Source organism: Gobio gobio (genome assembly GCF_949357685.1).
Source record: "Gobio gobio genome assembly, chromosome: 9".
In the NCBI taxonomy this organism is placed as follows: domain Eukaryota; kingdom Metazoa; phylum Chordata; class Actinopteri; order Cypriniformes; family Gobionidae; genus Gobio; species Gobio gobio.
In genome coordinates this window covers 50,349,168-50,376,406 of record NC_137115.1, presented here as the reverse complement: position 1 = coordinate 50,376,406, position 27,239 = coordinate 50,349,168, and the positions used below count along the sequence as shown (strand labels likewise).

General features: G+C 38.4%; 1 protein-coding gene across 3 annotated transcripts; it reads right to left on the bottom strand.

The window, feature by feature from the left end:
- Positions 1–488: 488 nt before the first annotated feature.
- On the bottom strand, positions 489–26,884 carry cep126 (centrosomal protein 126). Of its 3 annotated transcripts, XM_079824884.1 has the most exons (12): positions 25,465–26,884; positions 24,931–25,050; positions 20,464–20,609; positions 17,962–18,076; positions 16,548–16,737; positions 11,397–13,383; positions 8,066–8,215; positions 7,728–7,849; positions 4,136–4,193; positions 1,211–1,387; positions 1,006–1,070; positions 489–900 (listed from the first exon to the last, which is right to left on the bottom strand). In XM_079824884.1, exons 1-12 carry the CDS (start codon positions 25,494–25,496, stop codon positions 814–816), a joined length of 3,249 nt encoding a protein of 1,082 aa, XP_079681010.1. In that variant the 5' UTR covers positions 25,497–26,884; the 3' UTR covers positions 489–813. The 3 variants fall into 3 exon arrangements, with proteins under 3 accessions (XP_079681010.1, XP_079681011.1, XP_079681012.1); XM_079824885.1 differs by lacking the exon at positions 4,136–4,193; XM_079824886.1 differs by lacking the exons at positions 4,136–4,193; positions 7,728–7,849; positions 8,066–8,215.
- Positions 26,885–27,239: the final 355 nt, after the last annotated feature.

Below are 27,239 nucleotides of genomic sequence, written 5' to 3'. Positions count from 1 at the left end.
TATTTTCTGACTTTAATATTTGTATTGTGTGGTAACCGTTTTGCACAACAACGCCCTTCAGCCGTGACTTATTCACCACACAGCACAGCCTCTCTTACCTTATTGCTTACCTATGGTACAAGAACATCAGGACAGGGTACACTTGGTTTGTCTTCGTTATCCTGCAAAGCCTGTGCGGCGAGTCTCCAATACACTGGAGTAATTAATAGTCACTCAAATGTCACTGTCACACACCTAGATAAGCTTTCCCATGCCTACACTGATTACACAAACACAAAACTTCACTCATAGGTCATAGACACACACACACACACGCGCTCAAACGTAAAATACACACCCAGAAAAACCTGTCATGGTTATTCCACACATACAATGTAAATCTGTATCCATTTATGCTTAACTGACACATGACTGAGGTCAAGTTGCACAAAAAGCCCTTTATCTTGTTTCGGCACTCACAGCTAAAAAAAAAAAAAAAATTTCTTCTTCTCAAATTAATTTATTTTTTAGAGTCAAGATTGTTTAGAATAAAAATACAGTACATTAATGACGTACAATTCCTGTGAAAATATATTTATAAAAATAGATATCAACTAACCAGAAGGCATTATGAATGCATACAACTTTTTTTATTACACAAATACCAAGTATTATGTGTATTGCCAGAATCATTTCACACATATTAGAACTGATTACAAATACCACTCAAATGCAGTATTTGAGTGTGTCTCAGCACACGTGTAAGGTTTAAAGGTTTTCAAAGTGCGGTTTAGAGAAGGTGGTTGAGGGAGTGGTGGATCATGGGAGGTGTAGTCAGTAACGCTGTTGCGTTCGGCTGCGATTGTCAGCAGAGGCTCCTCGCCTACGCATGGTGACACCCGCGGTCTCACCGGTCTGGTTCTGCAGGGATGAGAAGAAAGAGAGAGAGAGGGGGCAGAGCTGTGAGCAGGTCACGTTAGGTCAGGGGAACAGATCGCTTCCTCTCAACACATGGCCAATACTCACAAATGCAGGACCCAAAGCAAAGATGCCCCTCACTGCTGGGTTGCCACCAACTGTATCCTGCACATCTGTCAAATCAAGAAGTGGTCAGGAGGCACGAGTTAATACAAATGCCAACAAACACAGCTTCTGATATTTGGAAAACTGAACAATTGGATAAACATATTAGCTTTGACAGTGTGGGTACAGAATTTGAAATGAGGCTGACATTGCAGACGTTGATTAAGTCTCTCGAGTGACTGCAGGATCCTCTGCTCCTCCAGTGACAGAGCGCTGATGCTGAGGGACTGTATTCTCTGGCTCTGGGGACCAACTGGACCGTTGCAGGACTTATGGGTCTGTGCAGAGTCCACAACGTCATGAGCACCGTCTGACACCTCTGGACCTGTAACAGGAGGGAAAAAATGTGTTATGTTGCGTCCCAATTCGCATACTATCCGTCCTAAATAGTATTCGAAATTAGAATTAGTGTGTCCCAAATCGTAGTATGTTAAGTATTCCAAAGATACCCGGATGGTCTACTTTTTCCAGTTAGAATCCGAAGTGCAGATCCGTGCACACTCTACTGGACTAGGATTCGATTCGAACTACAAACATGAATAAAAAGTGTTAACGAACATGGCGGATGTGCGAGTCCGACGGTTAAGTAGAGAGGTTTAGATAAAGAGGTTTGAGTGATTAATAATCAGTATATAACTTGATGAAAAGATATTTATTCAATGTTATTCACATTATATTTTGTCTGCAACGGCATTGTGAACTTTTGTAAAGATACGTTTGGTCATTAACTTTTAAATGCATCATATTCAAACATATGAGGAGAGTCTCCACATGAAAGACCCACGACATGCTACTACATTTCTCTCCCATATGGTAGGAAATTAAATAAAATTGAATGTGGAGGATTTTTACTGTGATAAGATGATATGCTAGTGTGCATGTAAAAAAAAGAAGGAAGTATACTTTGGGCTTTAAGGGTGTTACAATCTGTAACAGACTGTAAATAAAAAAGCTTTAAAAAGCAGTTTGATAAAAAAAAAAAAATCTTTTAGTGCAGTTCAAAAGTTTGGTGTCATTAAGAAGAAAGTATACATTTAATTGATCAAAAGTGACAGTAAAGACATTTATAATTCAAATAAATGCTATTCTTTTGAACTTTCTATTAACCAAAGATTCCTGAAAATGTCTCACAGTTTCCACAAAAATATTAAGCAGCAAAATCAGTTTTCAACGTTAATAATAAAAAGAAGCCGCAAATCATCATATCTAAATGATTTCTGAAGGATCATGTGACACTGAAGACTGTAAAAAAAGATAAAGATAAATTGTAATATTTCACAATCAATTGTTTCCCTCAAGTTCATATTCCAGGGGCTGTCAAGCTCAAAAAAAAAAAAAAGAATAAAAACATAAAAGTGTCTGTGCACTAAAACGACTTCTGTCTTCTGTGTCCCATGGATAAAGGTTTGACATGAGGGCAAATAAATAATGACGCTATTTTAATTTGTGACGCTACATTTGAAATGTTTGCTAAAAAATGTTTGCTCTTGCCCCAGTTGAAAATCTCCAGAGAAGCCCTATACAGTGGGGAGAGCAAGTATTTGATACACTGCCGATTTTGTAGGTTTGCCCACTTACAAAAGCATTTAGAAGTCTGTAATTTTGATCATAGGTACTCTATGATTTTTAAATAATTAATTTGCATTTTTATTGCATGACATAAGTATTTGATCACCTACCAACCAGTAAGAATTCCGGCTCTCACAGACCTGTTTGTTTTTCTTTAAGAAGCCCTCCTGTTCTCCACTCATTACCTGTATTAACTGCACCTGTTTGAACTCGTTACCTGTATAAAAGACACCTGTCCACACACTCAATCAAACACACTCCAACCTCTCCACAATGGCCAAGACCAGAGAGCTGTGTAAGGACATCATGGATAAAATTGTAGACCTGCACATGGCTGGGATGGGCTACAGGACTATAGGCAAGCAGCTTGGTGAGAAGGCAAAAACTGTTGGCGCATTATTAGAAGATGGAAGAAGTTCAAGATGATGGTCAAGCTCCCTCGGTCTGGGGCACCATCGAAGATCTCACCTTGTGGGGCATCAATGATCATGAGGAAGGTGAGGGATCAGCCCAGAACTACACGGCAGGACCTGGTCAATGACCTGAAGAGAGCTGGGACCACAGTCTCAAAGAAAACCATTAGTAACACACTATGTCGCCATGGATTAAAATCCTGCAGCGCACGCAAGGTCCCCCTGCTCAAGCCAGCGCATGTCCAGGCCCGTCTGAAGTTTGCCAATGACCATCTGGATGATCCAGAGGAGGAATGGGAGAAGGTCATGTGGTCTGATGAGACAAAAATAGAGCTTTTTGGTCTATACTCCAATCGCCGTGTTTGGAGGAAGAAGAAGGATGAGTACAACCCCAAGAACACCATCCCAACCGTGAAGCATGGAGGTGGAAACATCATTCTTTGGGGATGCTTTTCTACAAAGGGGACAGGACGCCTTCCCTCAGTAAAAGCATTGAAGATGGGTCGTGGCTGGGTCTGCCAGCATGACAACGACCCGAAACACACAGCCAGGGCAACTAAGGAGTGGCTCCGTAAGAATCATCTCAAGGTCCTGGAGTGGCCTAGCCAGTCTCCAGACCTGAACCCAATAGAAAATCTTTGGAGGGAGCTGAAAGTCCGTATTGCCCAGCGACAGCCCCGAAACCTGAAGGATCTGGAGAAGGATTGTATGGAGGAGTGGGCCAAAATCCCTGCTGCAGTGTGTGCAAACCTGGTCTAGAACTACAGGAAACGTATGATCTCTGTAATTGCAAACAAAGGTTTCTGTACCAAATATTAAGTTCTGCTTTTCTGGTGTATCAAATACTCATGTCATGCAATAAAATGCAAATGAATTACTTAAAAATCATACAATGTGATTTTCTGGATTTTTGTTTTAGATTCCGTCACTCACAGTTGAAGTAGGTACTCTATGATAAAAATGACAGACTTCTACATGCTTTGTTAGTGGGCAAACCTGCAAAATCAGCAGTGTATCAAATACTTGTTCTCCCCACTGTATATCTACATAATATAATATGATATTGGATATTGCTTTACATTATAAATTACCTTCACTGTCTGCTACAAGACCATTTCTATTCTGGTGTTGAGTTTTTGGCACAGTGACCTGTTAAACCACAAATAAACAGTTATTGAAAAACCAAAACGCTTAATTCAAAAATGTCAAAAAGCCGACATCAACATGTTAACATGTTAATATAAACACAAATGTATGCAAGTATACTGTCAACATTACATTTGTCCTTTACATTTGTGTCTTATAAACTCATAGGCGTAATTTACGGGTGGGACATGTCCCCACCACTTTTTGCCAGGCTCGATATTGTCCCCACCACTTTTTAAAAGTAATTGAAAAATAGATTGCGGAAGGTGTGTTTTAAAGCAAAAGCACGATCTACAAATCGTAATACATTCATTTAACACATTTTTCCGCCGGTCAGAAGCTTTTTTTTCCATTACAGATTTGCACAAAACTTTTGCCATATTTCCTAATAGTCGATACAAAAAATATTGCGAAATGACAGGCGTTTCCATTAACTGATGTTGTGCGACTAAAACATTTTTTTTCCCTCACGTGATAAGTCATTCCAAAAATTATGCCACGTATGTTTTTAGGTTTATGTATATCCAAGCCACCGCACGCCATTATTTTTACTGGAAGGAGACGCGTGTGTTATTCAAGCACTGATGGCAAGGAAAGCACCTTATACTTGAGCGGCACATACAAGGTGTTTCTCTCTCTTATCTGCTTCAAGGTCTTGATAAATTGTGGCATTTTATATTCTATTGTTTTTTTTATGAGTTTAATAAAGAACTCGTCTTCTTTCCAAACACACCGCGCCATCTGTAAAGAATAATCGACTTTTACGCCAGGTTATTGTGACGCATTGCTGCCAGCTGCCACATACAGAGACGAGCCAAATGTTTGAAATTGCATGATGGTAACTCAAAGTTTTACCACTTCGTTACGGGTAACAGGTGCCATGGACCGCTCATGTTAGCATCGATCTGTGGCATAACCGGTGCACAAATATCATAACTCTATAATAGGCCTACAGTAATATATTGTATGCTATGCTGCAATAGCTACATATATTCTAGAAATGTATTAAAAAGAAAGACGCTTTCAGCCTTACTCAAAGGCCGCGGAAACAGGCCAGTGGGTTCGTTACGCACGTCAATCCCGTTCTTATTTTGCTTCTTATGTATTAAATAAAGAGGCCATTCATTAATGAAACCTTGATCAAAATTAAAATACAATTTATAGAAAACGAAATTCACTTTAAAGAAATGATTTCTGCAAAACAACACTCAATAGAAATCATGTCTGACCCCACTACATGCCGACGAAAGCACCCGCGAATTCTTTAATATTTTTCAATGTTGCAGTTTTTTTTTACCACTTTGTTATTTTGGCTCGGAATTTCGTTTGCTGGAAATATGAACTGAATTTAGAAATTAAATTTGAAATTAAAAACTTTTTGTTTAATAAACAAAATACATTTTTTAAGCGTTTGGAGTGGAGTAGGCTACATCATGCAAAACGTAGACTATTTAGATTCATAGTTATGTTTAAATATTAGCCTATTATATTATTGTTTTATAAACTAATTGCCTGTATATTTAATACATCAGAAGCAAAATAAGAACGCAGGAATGCATTGAACCCACTGCCCTGTTTCCGCGGCCGTTGAGTAAGGCTGAAAGCATCTTTCTTTTTAATACATTTCTAGAATGTCTTAATTACAGTAGGCCTTATTATAGATAGGCCAACTTATGATATTTGTGGCTGCACCGGGGTCCGTCATTACAAGGTTAAAGTTACGCCACATGAGCAGTCCATGGCCACCTGCTCTGTTAAGAACTATAGGCTACATCAATAAATTAGGCTACAACAATTTCGTGCTATGGGCATTGCCACCGATACAGGCAGCGGATGAGATATTTTACGCTGAGCTTGCTTCTGCTTTTCAAACAAGTGTGACAAAGGCATGGGCTAAATCAATTCTCTAATATGGATACAGACATATATAGGCCTATACACACATCACTATACAACACATGTCCTTATTAGGAGAAAAATATGTAGTTTTAACAACATACGTTATTACGAGAAAATTATGTCGTTTTTATGACATAAGATCTCGTTATTAGCCTACTACATAATTGAGTGGAAAAATAATATGTATGTGGCAGAAATGCCCGTATTAAATAAACACGTGTGTGTTTTAAATAAACACATAGCAAAACGAGTTGTGCGGTGTCCCGGTGTCCCCACCACTTTTCAAAGCGAAGTTACGCCACTGTATAAACTAGATGAGTGGTTCTCAAACTAGGACCCGGGGCCCACTAGTGCGTTTTCGTTTCAAAACGCATAACTTTTGCTACAGTTACAGTCGTCTACACTACTCCGGCACTTTCGAACCTCGAAAACGGACACTTTTGAAAATGCTGCAGACCCTGTTTTAGTATGAAAACTCAGGGGTTGGGTTACTGTGTAAACAGATCAAAACGGAGACTTTTGAAAATGATGGCGTGGCTGCTCACATTACGCTACCAGAACACGACAATTGTAGTGTTCGCCTAATATTACAATGATTTTGGCAAACGCAGCCCTGAGCCGTCTCTCTTAATGGCTCTGTAACATACCAGCCTCGACGACGATATAAACTATAACACAGGGACGGAACTGCATGCTTTGCTGAACTTGTGGTCCTTTTTAGCAGCCATTGAGTGGTTAAACGCTGTATTGTATAATACTGCCGCTGTCCACCTGCACAAGAGGCAACTGTTAAAGGGTTAGTTCACCCAAAAATGAAAATTCTGTCATTAATTACTCACCCTCTTGTCGTTCGACACCCGTAAGACCTCCGTTCATATTCGTGTGTGCCTCCAGGACGCATGCGCGAGAATATGACGCAGATCCGGCGTTCGGACACATGACCCAGAAGCGATTTGTTTACAAGCAGAGGAAGACGCGCGTGTCTAAGCTGTTGAATTCTACATTGATCGTGCTTTAGGTCTCAGCGTAGTTGAGATGGGGCTTAAGTGTGCATTCCATGGATTCCCGAACGCCGGCGCTGCGTCATATTCTCGCGCATGCGTCGTGGAGGCCCAAACGGAAGACAAGAACAAGTTGGATAAAGGTGTTATTTTGATTTTTTTTTGCGCACAAAAACTATTGTCGTCGCATCGTAAAATTATTGTAGAGCCACTGTGGTGAGATGGACTTTGTAACGACGTTTTAAGTGCGTTTTATGGGTCTTGGGAGTGTAAATGTACTGAATGCCAATGGAGGCCTATCTGAAGCCTTTCTCAGCCATCAGCTTTCAACAAAAATATCTTCATTTGTGTTCCGAATATGAACGGAGGTCTTACGGGTGTCGAACGACATGAGGGTGAGTTATTAATGACAGAATTTTCATTTTTGGGTGAACTAACCCTTTAACACTTGTGCATGAACGGTCATGTGACATGCGCTTGCGGTGCAGACAGCGATCGTTTCTGAAACGTGATGGAAACAGTATAGGATCGTTTTCATTTTAAAATGTGTTTTAAAACGTAAACGCACTAGTGGTCTTAGCAACTTCCACGTTTTTTGATTTCTAGGGCAGTAGTTAGAGAGTAAAAGCATTTTTACCTGATAAGGAAAACTGGGCTTTCTCTGTGTGGTTCCTGCGGTTTGATTTCTGCTGTTTTCTACTGAAACTCGGTTCTTCACCATGTTACTCTCCATTGCCTGTCTCCTTATTGGACTTTTCACTGATTTACAGAGGAAACTCAGATTAAAAAGCACATTCACATCCAAGCAGCACATTTCAGTGATCAGTGACAACTTCCTCTCAAAGGTAATTTCCAATGAATCTCTGAAATCTCATACATCTCTGTCTTGATGTATGGGCTCACAGATCTGTGGCTTTAATGTCTAAACAACCCTAGTGAAGCAATAAACGTGTCTGTATTCATTCGATCAGTTACCGGAAGACAAGAAAAAGCCACCCATTCTTGAGGCTCCTTTGACACCACTGATCAGACTATCACCATTGATGGTAACATGGGACAGGCTGGCACTGACTTGAGGCGAAGAAGACAACGGGCCATTGTGAGCAAGAAAACTTTGAGGGTCACCTAAGTCAATTCAGAGAGAGAGAGAGAGAGAGAGACAAAAAAGATAAAAGAACTGTAAGACAGTTCAACTGAAAGGTCCCAAAGTATGAAAGTCACAGAGACTTGAGGTCTCTGTCCTCAAAGTGTAGAGGTTTCCTGATGTTGTAAAAAAAAATTGACCCCTGAGGAACAACAGTCCATCATTAAATGGGTCCATTTCAACAGAGTAGTAATCCCAAGGGGCGCAGAGGGCCAAAGAAAACTGACCAACAGCAAAAAAAGAGCCCTTTCCAAAGACTCTAGAAAAACATCCCTCAAGAATCTCAAACAAAGCTCGCCGACACACAAAGGGAGCTCAGTTCTTTCAATCCACTCTCATTTGACTATATGACAAGGTGCAGTGAAAGTTCATGGGAAGGACTGTTAGTTCAGTAACATGTTGCCGGAATGTTTCTTGTCATTTTCCACAGCAGGTAAATAATCATTCCCAATCTTTTAAAGGAATGATGAAAATACAGAAATAGGCAAACAATAAATAGTTAGGCTGGAACTTGCTAGACCATGTTCTAACCAAACGTGACACGACAAGTAATTTGCCAGTACACACTGTAAGAGAAAATGCTGCGCAATATGACTCAATCACAACCAATCACAACATATCTAATATTTCATTATTTATGCTACTAATGCCTCTACACCATTAACATGATGAACACGTTTCATACTTTCATACATTACTATGCTATACTATACTAGTACTAAAAGAAAAAAACTACTGTTGAAAATGTATTTAATATGATACAGCATGTATTTGAGGTATATAAATTAAAATGATCATTGTAATGCATTTCAAATATTTTGCCCACTATAGATAAAATGATCGTATACACTACCGAAGTACCGGTCAAAAAGATTTTTAAATGTTTTTGAAGAAGTCTCTTCTGCTCACCAAGGCTGCATTTATGTTATTAAAAATACAAAAAAAAAAAAAAACTCTTAATACAATGAAATATTATTAAAATGTTTTCTATTTGATTATATTTTAAAATGTAATTTACTCCTGTGATCAACTTTGAACTTTCTATTCATTAAATAATAAAAAAAAAATTGTACACAACAGTTTTCAACATTGATAATAATCATAAATGTTTCTTGAGCAGCAAATCATCATATCTGAATGATTTCTGAAGGATCATGTGACACTGAAGACTGGAGTAATGGTGCTGAAAATTCAGCTTTGATCACAGGAATAAATTACATTTTAAAATATATTCACATAGAAAAAAAGTTATTTTAAAATGTAAATATATTTCCCAATAATACAGTTTTTGCTGTATTTTGGATCAAATAAATGCAGCCTTGGTGAGCAGAAGATAATTTTTTAAACTTTTGACCAATAGTGTATACTGTAAAGTATATATATATATTAGGGATGCAACAATACAGTTAGTCCACGGTTCAATACATACCTCAGTTTTTAACCACGGTTTTCGGTTCGGTTCTGTTCTGATGGCTTGTCACATCAGTTTTTTGCTATTTTATTCTTAAGCGACAGGAACAGCAAAAGGTTAAGGACTATTTTATAATTGCAATAGTCTTTCTTTATTTTAGAATTGAAAAACCTTACTTAAACTTAAAACTTTACTTATTATTAAATTAAAGCTACTGTATTAAAGTTTTTCAGTCAAGAGCAGTGAGTGATTTTCTCTTTGTCTTTTGTTGTTGTATTAACATTAAATGGATAGTTCACTCAAAAATGAGAAATGAATACAGGTTTGGAACAACATTAGAGTGAGTAAATAATGACATAATTTTAGAGGTGAACTGTCCCTTTAAGGACCGCGTGTTCAGGCTGCCTCATGACCTGCGTGCATCGTGCAGACACGCGCCGATTTTACTTTCACTTTAGACATTACCGACTGTGTTTATGTTAACCTTGTGTGTATTTGACAGTATTAGCGCAGTAAGACGATTAGTCCAGTAATCACGTGTTTGACAAGCGTTTAGTGCGCGCGCTCGGAAAAGCGTATGTTAAAACCGCGCACACGCCGGCAAGGCTTTAAAACGCATGCAAATAATGAACTTTCGTGATTGTGAATTACTATAGTGTTCCGTGAGTATAACTCTGCCACTAACGTGTGATGTGAATGTATGTCGCGTTGTTCAGTGGATTGGGATGGAGGCAAATGATAGAATTTGTAGAAAAATACTTAATTAAATGCAAAACCGCAATTCACAAGCACGTATTGAACCGTGAAGGCCGTACCGAACGGTTCAATATTATATTGAGAATTGTGGCATCCCTAATATATATATATACATATACATATACATATATATATATATATATATATATATATATATATATATATATATATATATATATATATACATATACATATACATATACATATATATATATATATATATGCAGTCTGCTCGTTTAATATTTTAAACAATTTTCACCAATAACATTGTCCTTGTTACCATTTTTTACATTTAAATGATAATTTCTAATATATATAATAAAATAATATATATATATATATATATATATATATATATATATATATATATATATATATATATATATATATATATATATATATAATGTAAAAAATGGTAGCAAGGACATTGTTATTGATGAAAATGGTTAAAAATATTAAACGAGTAGACTGCATATATGTACATATATATATATATTAATAAAAATTAAAAATTATTTTAAATATATAAAAAATATTATTTTATTATATTATATATAATTTGCACATTTATATATTTGTGCATTTATATTTATAATAAATATATATTTATATTATTTATTTAGAATGTGGTTTCACCAATCTTGGTAGTGAAATACTGTTTTTTGTTTTTACCACAAGAAAAGTTCCTTAATGAACAAAAAATTATTCAGTTATGATGCAAAGATTGTAAATTAAATTAAAAACACTATTTTGTTGTGATCAATAACTTACCATAAAAACCTGATTTATCTAATGAAATAAAAACATATGCACTACATTTGTATGTATGATGTTTACGTTTCAATAGTTCAACATTTTTTTAAATTGTTTTACTATTTGATACGTAAGGCTTTGTACGGTTATCATAATATCCACCAATGTATAGTGAGATGTTATTTTCGGTTGAAATAAAAAATATGTTAGGAGGGATATACTATGTTTGGCGTTTTCTTTACCGTCTTTGCTGGCGAGAGCACTTCGGACTCCATGCCACAGCAGTGAGATCTCCTCGTCTGTTGGAGTCCGGTCCAAACAGATCCCATTTTCTCCACACCTGCGCCTGAGATTGTCTGCAAGGGCATCTGGAGGGGAGAGGGAACAGATGCCTGTCTCGTGGGTGTAGGTACAGTAAGGTGGAGCTGGAGCACAGATAGCATCTGTTCTGAGGGTAGGCCGATGAACTATTGTCTGGCTATCTGGAGTGTCTTTGTACAGGGACGGATCCTGCAGACCTTGTCTGCTTTGTACACCATCATCACAGCAGGACGCCTTGGAGATGTACACGGGACACTCAGCTAGGTCACACTCCACAACGTCAGGTTTTGGAGGGGGCCGAGGCACCAGAATCTTCCCCTGGGTCTTGGCCACATGTTGCGCTTCCCTGGCAGATTGCGGCCTGATGATAGTGCCCTTCCTGGCCCGGGAGGTAACGGGACACGAGCCGACTCTGGCTGAGCGTGCTCTCCGGGGAATCCGTGAGCCCCCAATGCACAGGGCTCGTCTTTGAGAGGTGGGCTCTCTGATATGCTCCTGTGTACGGATTTCTTGGGGCCCTACCTCTGTCCAGGCCTGTCTAGTGGATTGGGGCCCAGCGGGGACAGCTGAGGTCTTTTTGGAAATGTTTTTTGATACCCCTGTGAGTAAATTCACACGGTCCGAGTGATCCGCCGAGAGCTGTTTATGGGTTTGTTGAGGCAGGTTAGCACGCCTGCTGGGGTCTCTAAACACTCGGTCCACCCCCTCAACTCCATCCACCTCATCAAACCAACGTAGTTTCTTCTTAATAGTCCTATTCTGCTCCGGCTCATTGAGTTTTGCCCTGGCCAGCTCCATGCTGTCCCGGATTAATATGGCCACTTCTTTGGTGAAAAGCACATGGCCAGGGTTATAAGTGAATTTGACATTTCCCGACATGGATTTTAAATGGTTTTTAAGAATCCCTTTCAGGAATCTGACATTGTTGTTAGGGGCAGAGTGGGTCACAGGCTCTGCAGATGTTCTGTTGGGTTCCTCCGTGCTTTTCAACATAGCCTTCGCCAATTTGGTGACATCCGTTTCATTTTTAGGATCTGAGGGATGCATGCTTATACTCTCCTCCATGCTCAGCGGTTTGGATTCTCTCTTGAGCCCTGTGGCATCATCTACATCTGGATTGTGTTTATGCGACTGTGAAGAACCCAGTGCTTCTATTGGTTGCATGTTCAGGGAACTCGGGTCAGTCCGATAATTTATGCAAAGATGGGCAGCTGAGCTCGAAAAGGCTTTGAACAAACTGTTGCTGTGTTTGTATCTGCTGTCTGGAAGAGCCGACTCTACTTCTGATAATTGTTTTGCATATTTCTCCTCCTGCTGTTTGGATTCTGGCTTGAAGTCTTTAGTCAGACTTGAGGATTCCAGAGGTGTGTTATCTGGCACGGCTTGCGTTCTGCAGTGGGCAACCGCAGATCCTTTGTCTTTCAAAATGTTCCCTTGAGCTCCCCTGTCATTATCATGAGTTAAGTCCTGATGAGTCAACTCTTTTTGGCAACCAAGAGTAGACTGGGCGTCGAAGTTCTGCGATTGGTCCTTCGAGTTATCAAATCTTTTTAGCGTGAGATTCCGGAGACTCCCGTTTTCCTCTGACTCATGATCCCTTGGTGAGAGTGAGCTGGGGTTGAGTTTGCTTTCCTGGTTTAAGATCTCCTCCAGGAAACTCTTGGCTTTGGAAGAGGAGGGGTGAGATGGGGAACATGGGTTGTTGGACTGTCTCAGTGGTGATTGAGGACGTTTGGGGTGCTGGAGGTTAGAAGGATCCACAGGGAGGTAGAAAGACTGGCCACATGTGATGCTCTGCTGGGAGCGACAAACCGGTGCAGTGTCAGGGCTCTTCTGAGCTTCTCCATTCTCTAAGCTGTCCAGGCTAGACAGACTCTCTGTCTCGCTATGTGGGGTATCAAGATACTCCTGAAAATCAATATAAAAACATTAGAGCACTTATGCACTGATACTAGCAAAGTGCTTTTTGGAGATCATGTTGCATGCATGCTGCAGAGGCGTGGAAAATAAAACATATAAATCATTCCAATATGAAACATTTCTTATTATAATCAATGTTGAACACTGTTGAGCTGCTTAACATTTATGTGGAAACTGTTTCTTTTTTTCCAGGATTCTTTGATGAATAAAAAGTAAAAAAGACAGCATTTATTTGACAGAGAATTCTTTTGTAATGGCAAATGTCTTTAATGTCACTTTTGATAAAGGTATCACATCCTTGCTGAATAAAAGTATTTTTTAACGGTAGTGTAAATCTGGGGCGCCTGAAGGATTTCATCTCAGGGTACACACAGAATTGGCAAAAATGACATTTGTCACGTTTCCGACACTCTTGATGCAAATCTTTTCATTTAAGTGGCTTCCTTTATCCATCCCCACCCACCCAGTTTTAGGCCTTTTTGTAAATGATTCAAGTCAAGTCAACTTTATTTATATAGCGCTTTTTACAATGCAGATTGTTTCAAAGCAGCTTCACAGTGTTAAACAGGAAAATAATGCAACAGAATTTGATTCGGCTGTACAGCCGCTCTGGAGAAAACGGTGATGTCATCTAGCTCATTCAATTATATACAGTGACAATGTGGGCAGATCAGTTATTTAGTTGATGTATTTAATTTAGTTTAGTAATTAAATGTATTTAGATATTTAGTTGAAAATGTAGTGTCCCCAACTGAGCAAGCCAAGCCAAAGGCGACAGTGGCAAGGAACCAAAACTCTATCAGATTCAATCAAGTTCGGCTATTTTGTAAAGCGTTTAAGCCATGGTCACACTAGACTTTGAGTATGCAAAATTTCTCCGGACGCTGCAACCAAGATTATGCCTTTGTTAAATTAGGGCATTTAAGTGGCTTTTATAAACGTGCCTTAGAATTTTTTTTTTCTGGTGTGCATCCTGAGTAGGGATGGGCGTATCGATATGAAGTATTGATATATTGATACTGATGTGAGCATCGAAAAGTATCGATACTCAAATAAAAATATGAATACTAAGGTGTTTTTTTTTTAAAATTTGTTTAAAAAGATTATTTATTGCATACAATACAAATAACCTATGTTGCCGAATAGTTGTGTAGTATAGAACTATTTTCCTGCTCATCTGAACCATGATCTGAACGCACGCAAATGCTGCAAGACAGAACTAATCAATCACAGAGAGCGCGTTCGCACACGGCTTCCACTATATTCAAACAGAGCTGCGTTTCCCAAAACTATCATAAGAAACCATTGATGCTTTTGGAAACGCAGCTCTGAAAAATGCTCATCAGAAGACAAAAAACAAATGTTTGAGTCATTTCACAATAAACAAATAGAAATTGTAGCCTACATAGTTTATTATACTCTTTAAATGTAATGTTAAAAGTTGATATTGATCATGTTCTATTCTGTAACTAATGTCAGAATAAAAAGGGTTGCATTTTATGGGTGCAACGTCCTGTCACTGGCAGTCCCTTATGAAAATTAACCATGGTTTATTTTTTAATACGGTGATCATAGTTCAAATATTTGTAAATTTCCATGGTAAACACTACGAGTAAACATATTTTAACCATGTGTAAACAAAAATATGATCTAATAAGTTGCAATTAAGGCATATTGAATGTTAAAATACATTTCAAATATAATGTTAAATTTTACTCTTAGTAATTTCAATAATTTAATAATTAAAAAATTCAGTTTAGAAGTATCGTATCGGTATCGATATCAGTGATACTGACCTTGAAAGTATCGGTATCGTATCGAAAACAAAATAAGTGGTATCGCCCATCCCTAAGACAAAACAATGGCACTGATATATTTTATGATCTGTCAGTGCAAGTTGCTTTCAGTTAAAACAGCTCAAACTAGACTAGACTTAAGCCTTGTCTGTGACACTGGGGGGGAAATTATTTATCTTCTGGTTACATGTCTTCACGTAATGCGAAATCACAGGTCGGAGTTCACCAAACTTTGGAACGCAGCGAAATGCAAAACTTTTTGCATGAGCTTGCGTTTCCGGTCTGACGCATTCACATACGTATGAATGGAAGTCAATGGAACGAAAATGTATTTATTTTGAGTCTGGTTTTAAACATTAACTATCTGTAATAGAATTTTTCGTGTGTGGAAAAAGTGGCAATTAAACAAAACTAAACTAGCCAATCAGATTTGTTTTCACCCATCTCCCACCCATGCACGCACATACACACTTTGGCTTTACAACACACAAACGCACACCTTTATTTATTCTCATTTTCTCAATATGTACACAGATAATTTAAAAACATCATTAATTAGCACCCTCTTAAGTCAGCACAGTGTATACGGCTGTAGGTCCCACTGGTGTAAATATATTACTTTTAATAATATATTACTTTTGGAACATTTCCATATGGGAAAGGATGATCTACATTTATGCAAGAGGATTGAAGTCTCTGTATTTTTGGATCTTTTGGATACAAACATTAAAATCTTCTTAAAAAGTAAAAATGCTAAAATATAATAGCTTACTAAATCTCCAAAGGAAATGCAGGTAGAGCATGATAGTCACAGACGTTCCTATGAAGGGCATTCCATAAGTCTGACTGCATTTGCGCACAGAATGGAACACTTTTCCTAGAATACCTAAGCCTAAAACCTATCCTATAAATAGGGTTATTACCTTCTGTGTCCTGCTCTGTTCACAGTTCAATGTATTAAATGATGTGTTGGCTACAAGCCAGTGCAGGTAACATTCCAGCTGGTGTGTGTAAGAAGACATAACCGACTGTCTGAGAGGGAAAGAATGCTTGTTTGAGTTATAGAGATAGGGGGAACGTGTATCTGTGGCTTTAATATGCGTTTGTGTGATTAAAGCCTCAGGATGAGCTCATCTCTTTAAACACCTCAGTTTGTTCAGAAGATGCTGCAGCGTGTTGTGGCAGGAGGAGCCCTGGGCTAAAAGTATAATGTTGATTCCCCCCTTAAAACCTTCACATACTCCTTACGCAAATTTGACAACAGGCCTCTTTTAACATACACAATCACGGGCATATAGTCAGTCACTGTGAACAATAACAAGGAAGTTGATCACAAATATGAGTATGTATATTAACCTGTGTATCGGCCTGCTGTTTTTCTTTCAGAACAGTCTGTGTCTCCTGCTGCTCATTGAGGAAGAACGGCTGGTTGTTCCTGAAGTTAGTCAGGCTGCTCTCCTGCAGGAGTTTGGTGTAGGCCTCAGCTGCAGATAGGGCACGTAGGTGACGGGCGCCCCCTGAAGGCTTTGGGGAGGAAGTGCAGCTCCTGAAACAAACAAGTGGTTCAATGCAGGCATTGTAATAATCAACTTATTAGTATAGCATCTTTATAACAAGAAAGTATGAGATTAAAGATTAAATCCACTTTAGTATAATAATAATAATAATAAAAGAAGATAAAATTATTCTACATAAAATGCATAAAGATGGAAATTAAATGGTGTAATAATGAAATATATAATAATGGCCAATATATATATGTATGCACACAGATCAGACATAACATTATGACCACTGACAGGTGAAGTGAATAACACTGATTATCTCTTCATCATGGAGAAGCAGGAAAAATGGGCAAGCGTGAGGATTTGAGCGAGTTTGACAGGGGCCAAATTGTGATGGCTAGACGACTGGGTCAGAGCATCTCCAAAACTGCAGCTCTTGTGGGGTGTTCCCGGTCTGCAGTGGTCAGTATCTATCAAAAGTGGTCCAAGGAAGGAACAGTGGTGAACCGGCGACAGGGTCATGGGCGGCAATGATGCAGGTGGAGAGCGAAAGCTGGCCTGTGTGGTCCGATCAAACAGACGAGCTACTGTAGTTCAAATTGCTCAAGAAGTTAATTAGAAGAGCATCTGTGGGATGTGCTGAACATACAAGTCCAATCCATGGAGGCCCCACCTCGCAACTTACAGGACTTAAAGGATCTACTGCTAACATCTTGGTGCCAGATACCACAGCACCTTCAGGGGTCTAGAGAAGTCTATGCCTCGAAGGGTCAGGGCTGTTTTGGCAGCAAAAGGGGGACCCAACACAATATCAGGACATAATGTTATGCCTGATCGTTGTATATATATATATATATAAAAAAAATAGTTTCTATGATACAAAAAACCTTATAAGTGCTGCCAAAAGTATTAATATTTTAAGTTTTTTTTTAATTTATTCAAAATTTGTAAAATAAATTTTTGTTACACTTTTTGGGAACTTTCATTAATAAGACAAATAAGCAATATAACATTATATAATGCTTAATGTATTAAAATGCATTTAAATAGTTTGAAATGTCAACGTTGATTCACATATGGCCAGACATTTATATCTCAGTGTACTTGAACTACTGATCTGTTAAACTGAGTTGATATTAATTTCCAAGATAGTTATATTTAACATGAAATATTACTTTAATGGAATTCATTCATAAAAGCTGTTACATAACATTACCAAAATGTATCTTCACCAAAGATATATTGTCATGGCAGCAATGTCGTACCTGCTAGGAGTGGAGGCACTGGACAAAAATTGAGATTGATGAGTATATAAGAGTGGACTGCCTTGAATATGATGTAGTGCTTCATCAAGGTTGGGTGTTCTTCTCTTAACGGATGCTGCAGAACACAAATCACTTTATTTAAATAGTGGATGAGATGTGAGCACATACGGTCCTATAATAGTTCAGTAGATAAAGAGCACTTGTAGAGACATGAATTAGGCTGCGGCTTAATGCACAGATCTGATCAGTTGACCATGTCCGATTTTGTCCCGCTTTTTTAGACACAACTGGTATGATATCTGTGCTAACATTAATCCCCGCCAAAAATTATTCTGTTGGTGATCGCTTTATTATGCAAACTCTGGTTTTGAAAGGCCTACCTATTTATGGCCTGGTTTCACAGACAGGGCTTATATTAAGCCAGGATTAGGTCATAGTTCAATTAGGGCATTTTTTTTTGGTGTCTGGTGTGCATCTTGAGACAAAACAATGGCACAGACATATTTTAATATATGTTGCTTTTAGTTAAAACAGCTCAAACATGCATTTTAGTCTTTTAGCTCGTAAGCCGGGCAAGTGTTGCAAGATTTTGTTTACAATAGCAAGTTGACATGGCAAATCTTTGAGAAGCGACCAAGCATGCCATACGAGTCCTGAAAAGTTAAGATAAAGTGCTTCAATCGCCCCCAGGTGGCTGGATGCAGTAGGTCCTAAACCTGCCCTCTCCATGTAATGTAATGTAATGGGACATAGACAAACTAAACAAACAAATTACAGTCCAAATACATTTTTCCCCAAAGATGGTTTCTGTCATTTTAGGAAGTTTTTATCACGCTGATATTAGTTCAAGTGCTCGTTCTTTAAATAAGTTTTGTTTTAGTTATTTATATGATGAGTTAGTTATATAAAAACGAGGGTGTGATGTCAGAGTCCTGCATGGGTGCGGGTACCCGCGAATATTGCTGAAACGGGTGAAAAACATCCTACCTGTGTCGGATACGGGTGCGGGTCGGGTCGGACAAGGGAGAAACCGTGTTTCCACCGCAGGAACTTTCCCCAGGAACTAGGAATTTTGGGGTGGTACTCGGTGTGTTTCGACCGCAGGAAGGGTTAAGGTCTAAATGAAGTTCCGGGTAAATATTTCCCCCTCCAAACGGCCCTGCTCCCGAGGTAGTACTTTTTCAAAGTTCGGAAACTTTCTGGGGTGGGACTTGGGCGCTGAACATGCTGATTGGTTGAACTCATGCAGCATTTTATTTCAACCGGCATTTTTAAAAGTCTTTTGCGAGGTTCGTTCAGTTAATATCAGTCTTGCTCTTTCTGTCTGATGGCGCGCGTTCGTCTCAGCAATCGACCGGTTAATGTCCGTAATAGCTGATAATAACATACGTTGTCTTATTTAAATCTAGCTTTACGAGCTTTCATAATACACTCTAGTATCAGTGCTTGTCTCTTTTCCGCAGTTTTGTTAATGACCTCTTTAGTAAACCAATACATAACCAGCAAAAGCAGCGCTGCTTGCATCTCCTCCATACTATTGTTGCAGACAGTGTTGCAAAAAAATTATTACTGTCCGTAGCTGACTGGGAGGAGCAGCCGTGCACAGTCCCACATCTCTGGACTAATTTGCCTAATCTTCACAGTACTTTAGACCGCAGTGGAAACGCAGACAGTAGCAGGTCTGGGGGGGAAAAGTTCCAGTAAAAAACAAATTGTTCTGGGTAATTTCGGTGGAAACGGGGCTATAGACTGAAAAAAAAAATTGTAAGTGTGTCTATAATGTGATATGGTAAACTGATTTTATTTCGGGTGGGGGTCGGGTGTCGGTTCTATTTTAAGCGGGTCGGGTCGGATGTGGTTTTAAGCACTGCGGGTACGGGCGGGTGCGGATTTACAAAATCACACCCATGCAGGACTCTGTGTGACGTTTTGATGAACAGCTGAGACCCAGAAGTCACGGAGTGAAGTAGTGACTGAGGCACCAAGATACTTTTTCAGGAACTTCGGGAGGAGATTGGAGCTTTAACTTTAATTTCTACATTTCCATAACTGTTTATTTCACAAAAAGTTCAGGGGCGACTGATTGATTAGGTGGGAGTGTGGGCGGGACCTTGATATCGCGGCTCTTCGTCCTCTCTACTGCGCAGACTTCGGCTCCAAGATGTCAGCGCCATATTTGGACACTGGCGGCTTCACTTACTACAATGGAAGAGAGTGAAGGCGCGTCGTCTATCTTTTTTTACAGTCAATGACAGCGACACAGTCAAATGCCATAGCCAGTGTGATTATTTTCCTTTTTTCCATGTCAAACATAGTGGCTATCTATTCTGCTGTTTGGCTATTTCTGTTATTTCCGTTATTGCATCATGTCTCAAAAGCATGTCTCAAGACACTCGCGGTCTGCACTGCACTTTTTAAAAAACAGTTCTGCATCTTGCATTTTTAGATGTGTTCAGTGTGAATGTCCCCTTAGTGTGCGCCTGTCTGTTTCATTGAACCTACCTGATCTTTTCCTTTGGGATGGAGAGAGATGAGCTCTTTGGAAGTTCTCTGTGGCGTCCTGGACCCTCTGATGGCGCTGCTGTAGAATATTCTCCCTCAGTCTCTGCTCCTGAACATCCCACTGTTTCCTTCTCTCATCTAGAGCCCTGGAGAGACCATGAGACAAGCAGTCAGGCAGTAGGAAAATATAAGCCGACGTCTGACAGTTAGACAATGCTTTGCACACACAATGTCCTCTTTATTTGTTTTAAGATAAATGAATGAGAACTTTGGCAACTGCGTGCAGCATATCAAATGCATCACTTGATTTAAAATGGAAATGAGACTTTAATCTAATTGCCAATATCAGCTCATTGCACACGCTGTTGTTATCTCAGAGGGTCAACAGAAACCCGAGCCTTCTCTAACAGATGCATTTCAGCTAAATTCATTTGTTAATGGCACAGAAACCAGTGCATGCCAATGCTGCAGTCTAAAATTATGCAGAATCATAATAAAACAACCTGAACTAATAAAAAGGTCAAATAATTTTATTTAAAAATAATATACTGTATATATATAATACAATAAAATATATATATATATATTTAGACTTGTTGAACTTGACACACAGTTATGAGGGTCTGCAAGAGTCCTATCTATGATATAAGTAAAAAAATAAAAGATTATACCGAACTACTTAATAAGGTTTCATTTCATTCTTTTAATGAGGATTTTTTTCTTCATTATGATATCAGGACAGTTGTACAAACCTGATATTTTTTAAGTTTAAAATATTAAAATGAATGGTTGCACTTTATTTTACAGTACGTGCACTTACCTAAGAAAGCACTGGGTAATAAAAGGTAACTACATGGGGTAACACTTTATTTTACAGTGTCCTTGTTACATATGTTACACGTACTTACCATAGTAATAACAGTAAATAATGCATAATTACATGCAACTAACCCTCAACCAAACACTAATCCTACCCTAACCATATAGTAAGTACATGTAGTTCATTAATATTACTCAGTCCTTAAATATATAATTACACTGTAACAATGACACCTTAAAATAAAGTGTTAGGTTTAGAGGTAGGCTCACGGTTAGAACCTAGTTATTAATGTAATACCTATAATAAGTACATAGTATGTACATACGGAACAGGACTGTGAAAATAAAGTGCTACCAAATTAATTTTAATACAAAAATGTTTGTGCATTCAAGTCACTGAATGGATGAACTACATTTTTTATGTATTTCTGAATAAATTGTGTAAATGTATTCATTTTGATTCGCCTTGACTCTCTGGTTTTCATTCTTTAAATCTTTTTAAAATGTCTTCAGGAATGATTTAACCACAACAGAAATAGCTCTGGCTCTGTGTCTCAGCCTTCTCTGAACACACTCATCACTGCACTGCCTTCTATAAAGTAATGTTACTTTGCTCTTAGAGCTTCTATTTCAAGCTGGTATATCTTGGCTGACAAATAAAGGATTATATAACAGTATCTGTGCCCTGTAGGGTAGCTTCACTTTCAATGAGCACTCGGATTGACCAGGTCAAACACTCAGACTGAGTCATTAACAGCATGGAGACAGTTCTTAGTATATCTGACAGTCACTGTCAACACCAAACTCAGCAGCTGTGCATTGCTTCTGATCTCTGGGACACTTACCCGACAGTCTTTTGCCTCCTTAGTGAATACGCTGACGCTAGTTTTTTTTTCTTCTTGTTATTGCCACCTCATCTAATAACAAGTCCTCAGAGACCAACAGGCTACAGCTGTGCAGTTTGATATCCAGGTTGCAATGTATTCAGCAATGTTTCAGGAAATAAATGGGCAGTTAAGAGTCCTAATAATCATTTGGATGGACAGCAAAAATTTCTTCCAAAAACATAAAATGATCTATTCAATGTGTTAAATGTATATGAATTTTCCTGAAATGTAAAAAACAGGTATTTTTTCTTCATCAATTTCACTGTTTAATCAGGTCCTCAACAGGAAGTAAATAAAACATTTTCATTATTTTAAAGGCACAGTATGTAAGTTTTGCCGCTGAAGGTCACGTTTTCAAAATAATAACAAAGGCACAGCTTGATGAAGCTGTGAATGAGCGTTGAATCATGGGAGTTGCGTGTTTCTTACATGTATGTCTCATATGTTTCATTGTGCTTTTGGTTCAGACCTGTGACCTAGTTTTTCCTGAGTTGTCATAATTAGTAATTTCATTCACTTGTCGTCCTTTAATGATCTCATTAGCTCCCTTTGTTTGATCTGCCTATTTAAGTTCTGAGTTTTCTGTCATTAGTTGTCCATCTTCGTCTATGTATCAGTGTGAAGTGAGTATCTCCTGTTATTAAACTATATTCCTTCCAAGTATTCTTTATTGTGCAAGTTTATTTTATCACGTTATGTTCACCTCCACAGCCGATGACAAGCAATCTGACGGGACTCACAATCATGTATAAGCTAATGTATTAAAGTTTTATTAACGTTACTGTGGTGTGAAGCAGGACGGGCCGAGAGCCTGGGACATTCAAACAATAAGAGATTCAAACAATAAGACTAACTGTGTTGAGCTATACTACTGTATATTGCCAAAGGTTTTGGGACGCCTACATGCACATGAACTTTAATGACATCCCATTCTTAATCCGTAGTATTTAATATGGAGTTGGCCCGCCCTTTGCAGCTCTAATAGCTTCAACTCTTCTGGGAAGGCTTTCCACAAGGTTTAGGAGTGAATTTTTCTTTTCTTCTAGAAGCGCATGTGTGAGGTAAGGCTCTGATGTTGGACGAGAAGGCCTGTCTCCGCTCTAATTCATCCCAAAGATGTTCTATCGGGTTGAGGTCAGGACTCAGGCCAGTCAAATTCCTCCATACCAAACACGCTCATCCCTGTCTTTATGGACCTTGCTTTGTGCACTGGTGTGCACTGGTCATGTTGGAACAGGAAGAGGCTGTCCCCAAACTGTTCCCACAAAGTTAGGAGTATGAAATTGTCCAAAATGTCTTGGTATGCCAAAGCATTAAGAGTTCCTTTCACTGGAACTAAGGGACCAAGCCCAACCCTTGAAAAACAACCCCCACACCATAATCCTCCCTCCACCAAACTTTACACTTGGCACAATGCAGTCAGGCAAGTACAGTTCTCCTGGCAACCGCCAAACCCAGACTCGTCCATCGGATTGCCAGACAGAGAAGCGCATTTGGTCACTCCAGAGAACACGTCTCCACTGCTCTAGAGTCCAATGGCGGCGTGCTTTACCCCACTGCATCACACACTTTGCATTGCATTTGGTGATGTAAGGCTTGGATGAGCTGCTCAGCCATGGAAACCCATTCCATGAAGCTCTCTATGCTGTTCTTGAGCTAATCTGAAGGCCACACGAAGTTTGGAGGTCTGTAGCTATTGACTCTGCAGAAAGTTGGCGACTTCTGTGCACTGTGCACCTCAGCATGCGCTGACCCCGCTCTGTGATTTCGTCACTTTGTGGCTGAGTTGCTGTTGTTCCCAATTGCTTCCACTTTGTTATAATACCACTAACAGTTGACTGTGGAATATTTAGTTGTGAGGAAACATCACGAATGGACTTATTACACAGTTGGCAACCTATCACGGTACCACGCTTGAGTTCACTGAGCTCCTGAGAGCGACCCATTCTTACACAAATATTTGTAGAAGCGTCTGCATGCCTAGATGCTTGATTTATACACCTGTGGCCATGTAAGTGATTGGAACACCTGAATTCAACGATTTGGAGGGGTGTCCCAATACTTTTGGCAATATAGTGTAACAATGATTCGTTTCTGTCGATGAATGTATCCAAACAGTTGCTCCCGTCTAATAAAACACATAATATAAAAAGCGTCTTTGATGTTTCCATGCTTTCTACAGAAGTGAAACTGTAAATCGAGCGTAACATGGATATAACTCCACTGACAGACAATGCTTTTTTTTCTCTGGATTTGAACATTGTTGGAAACATTCAGGATTATGTAACTTAAGTACACAACAGTATACCACTGTTCTAGTGCTTTTTGAATATTTGAATCCAAAAATCTGACATATTGTGCCTTTAAGGTAAGAAGAGGGAGAGTCCCTCATATTAATTTGTAATGGTTATGTGAAATTACTTCCATGTTCATATATTGTCATGCAGTGTGTGTGATGCCAACACATAATAAAAGAGAGTATTTTTAATAATAATTTAACAATATTAAGCATGCTGTAAATTACAACTTAAAGTGGGCTATTTGTGTGAATGTTAGCATACAGGAGTCTGACAATTGGAAACAAAAAGCTTAATACCTTGAAATATTAGAACATTTGAAATGAAAAAGTTGATTAAAATAAAATTTTATACAAATGCATTTAACCTAAGATCTTGATGCAGAAAAAAACACTCATGCATATTAGTCGATCTCCTAAATACAATCACTCAAGGTGTCCTACACTTATTTTTGACACACTTACTGTCGTCTGCGATTTGTTTCCTGGAAAAGCTTGCGAGCCCGAGCCCGACAGTACCTCTGTTCTTGGACCAGCACTTCCCTTTCATTTTCAGTCTCTCCATGTAAACCTGATCTAATGTTCCTAATGGGATGCATACAGTCAAGGAAGGTATAATTATTACAGAATAAAACATCATCTGATGAGATGTACAGCATATAACAAAGAAAAAGATACAACAAAGAAAACAAACATATGACTAATATCTAAACATAGATAACATAATGGAATATGAATATATATATTTACACAGGTCTGGAAAAAAATTAAGAGCCCACTTAACATTGATTTCTGCACTTGGAGTGGTCTCTTAATTTTTTCCAGAGCTGTATAACGTTATATGATCCTACTTGGCAATTGGTCAGCCATGGTGTCTAACGTTATAAGCACGATTAATAAATAAAGTCTGTTGTGTTTATCTGAAGTAGCTACTGTAGTAAAACTATGAGACCAACCACCTTACATTGACGCTGGTAGTTCAGACAAGGAAAAGGATACGAGTAGTAAAGTGTGTCTTCCAGGACTGGCATCCCGATTATCAGGATGACAAGCTGATGACAGGTCTCAACACACCACAGTTCTCATCCATACAACAAAAGCTGCATCCTATTGACGTCGGAACGACCGAGCGATAACATAGCTGGCAAAACCAGAATTTATCTGCTTTGGAGCTCTAAAGAATAAAGAGAGTAAGATGGAAACTGGCCAGCCAGTGCGACAGAAACAGACAGAACGCGACAAACCTTCCTTATAACTTCCTGTAGTTTGATACTCATCTAAACCAAACCCGAATACATGCTATCTTGACATTGTTTTAAATGAAAGCAGGCAAAGGTAAGACTTTATCGTCGTTCGCTACCGCTGAAACATTTACGCCATGTCGGTAACCATCGACGCGCTTCCTTGACAACTGACACAAACTCGCGGTGAAGGCGTGGTCACGTGTATCAGAAGCGATTGATGTTCATCAATCTCAATGGACGTCAATCACTGCTGCCACCTGCTGGATGCGAATGTCCAACAGAGAAGGGAAGTTCGACTCGCGAATCGATTCTTTCAAGCAGTCCGTTTTAAAGAACCGGTTAAAAATTGTGATTCTTTGCCTCGTTACGTAATTACGTCATGACGTAGTCCTTTGTATTTAATATATTCAGTATTCAATTACAGACAAGTACACAAATATGAGACATTGTGGTACAGTTCAGAGTATGTAGAACAGAATAACAACATCAACTAAAATATAGAATGAACATATATGTACAAATAATAATAAAAAATAAAATAGCCTACTGAAATAAAGTATCAAATCAGGGCAGTTACATGTATTTGAAAAGCTTTCAATGTTTTATTGTTTTAATAAGTTTTGTTTTGTGATCTCATGTTTGAAAGGGTTTCAATGTATTGTGAGATCACATGATAAAAGGTAATAGCCTATATGAGGGTTTTGTTTGAGTAATTCTTGTCTTATGAATATAAAACTTAGCCAAAATAATTAAAAGATTAATAATATAGTTTTGTTTTTCAGAAAAAAGTGGGCTTTGAAAACTAAAAAGTAAAATGTCATGAGGTTCTTAATTACGAGTTCTGTTTCGATTTTTTTGTCATGTCTATTTTAAAGTCAGTCCAAAAAGAAATAGAAAAGGGCAATAGAAAAATAAATGTTCAATATCTTCAACCGATGTGTTCCAAAAAGTATATTTATCACAAACAGTATGAATATATCTACTAATGGTTGCATTTACATAATAACATCTATGAATAATTTTGTAAATTATTTATTTTACTTTATTAGTCCTTTGCATTTCTGCGTGGCCTGCTAAAACCAGAACTAAAGAAGCACATAATGTTTCTTATAGTTTGTGTTTTTGTATTAATAATGGTGTTTATTGCACTTTCTGGTGTCCTACTCCATTGAGCTAATAAAATCATTTTATTTACAACCTAAATGTGTTGTTAATATTCATATTGTTGATAAAACATTATTTCCAGTACATTTACATTTACAGTAATCATTTCTGCTATTCATTTTAACTCCTCAAATCCTCAGTTTACTCCAAATGCTTGTTACAGTGCGTGCAGAATCATTGGGCACGTTGATTTTCTGATTATATTTTTTTTCCAGGCGCATTTTACTAATTCCAAACCACATTTGTCTTAATAACTACTATACATTTTGTATTTAATCATTTATAAGTGATATATAATTGTTCATGAAGGCTGGAAATGAAAAACACCTTATATTCAGGTGTGCATAATTATTAGACATGTTTTCT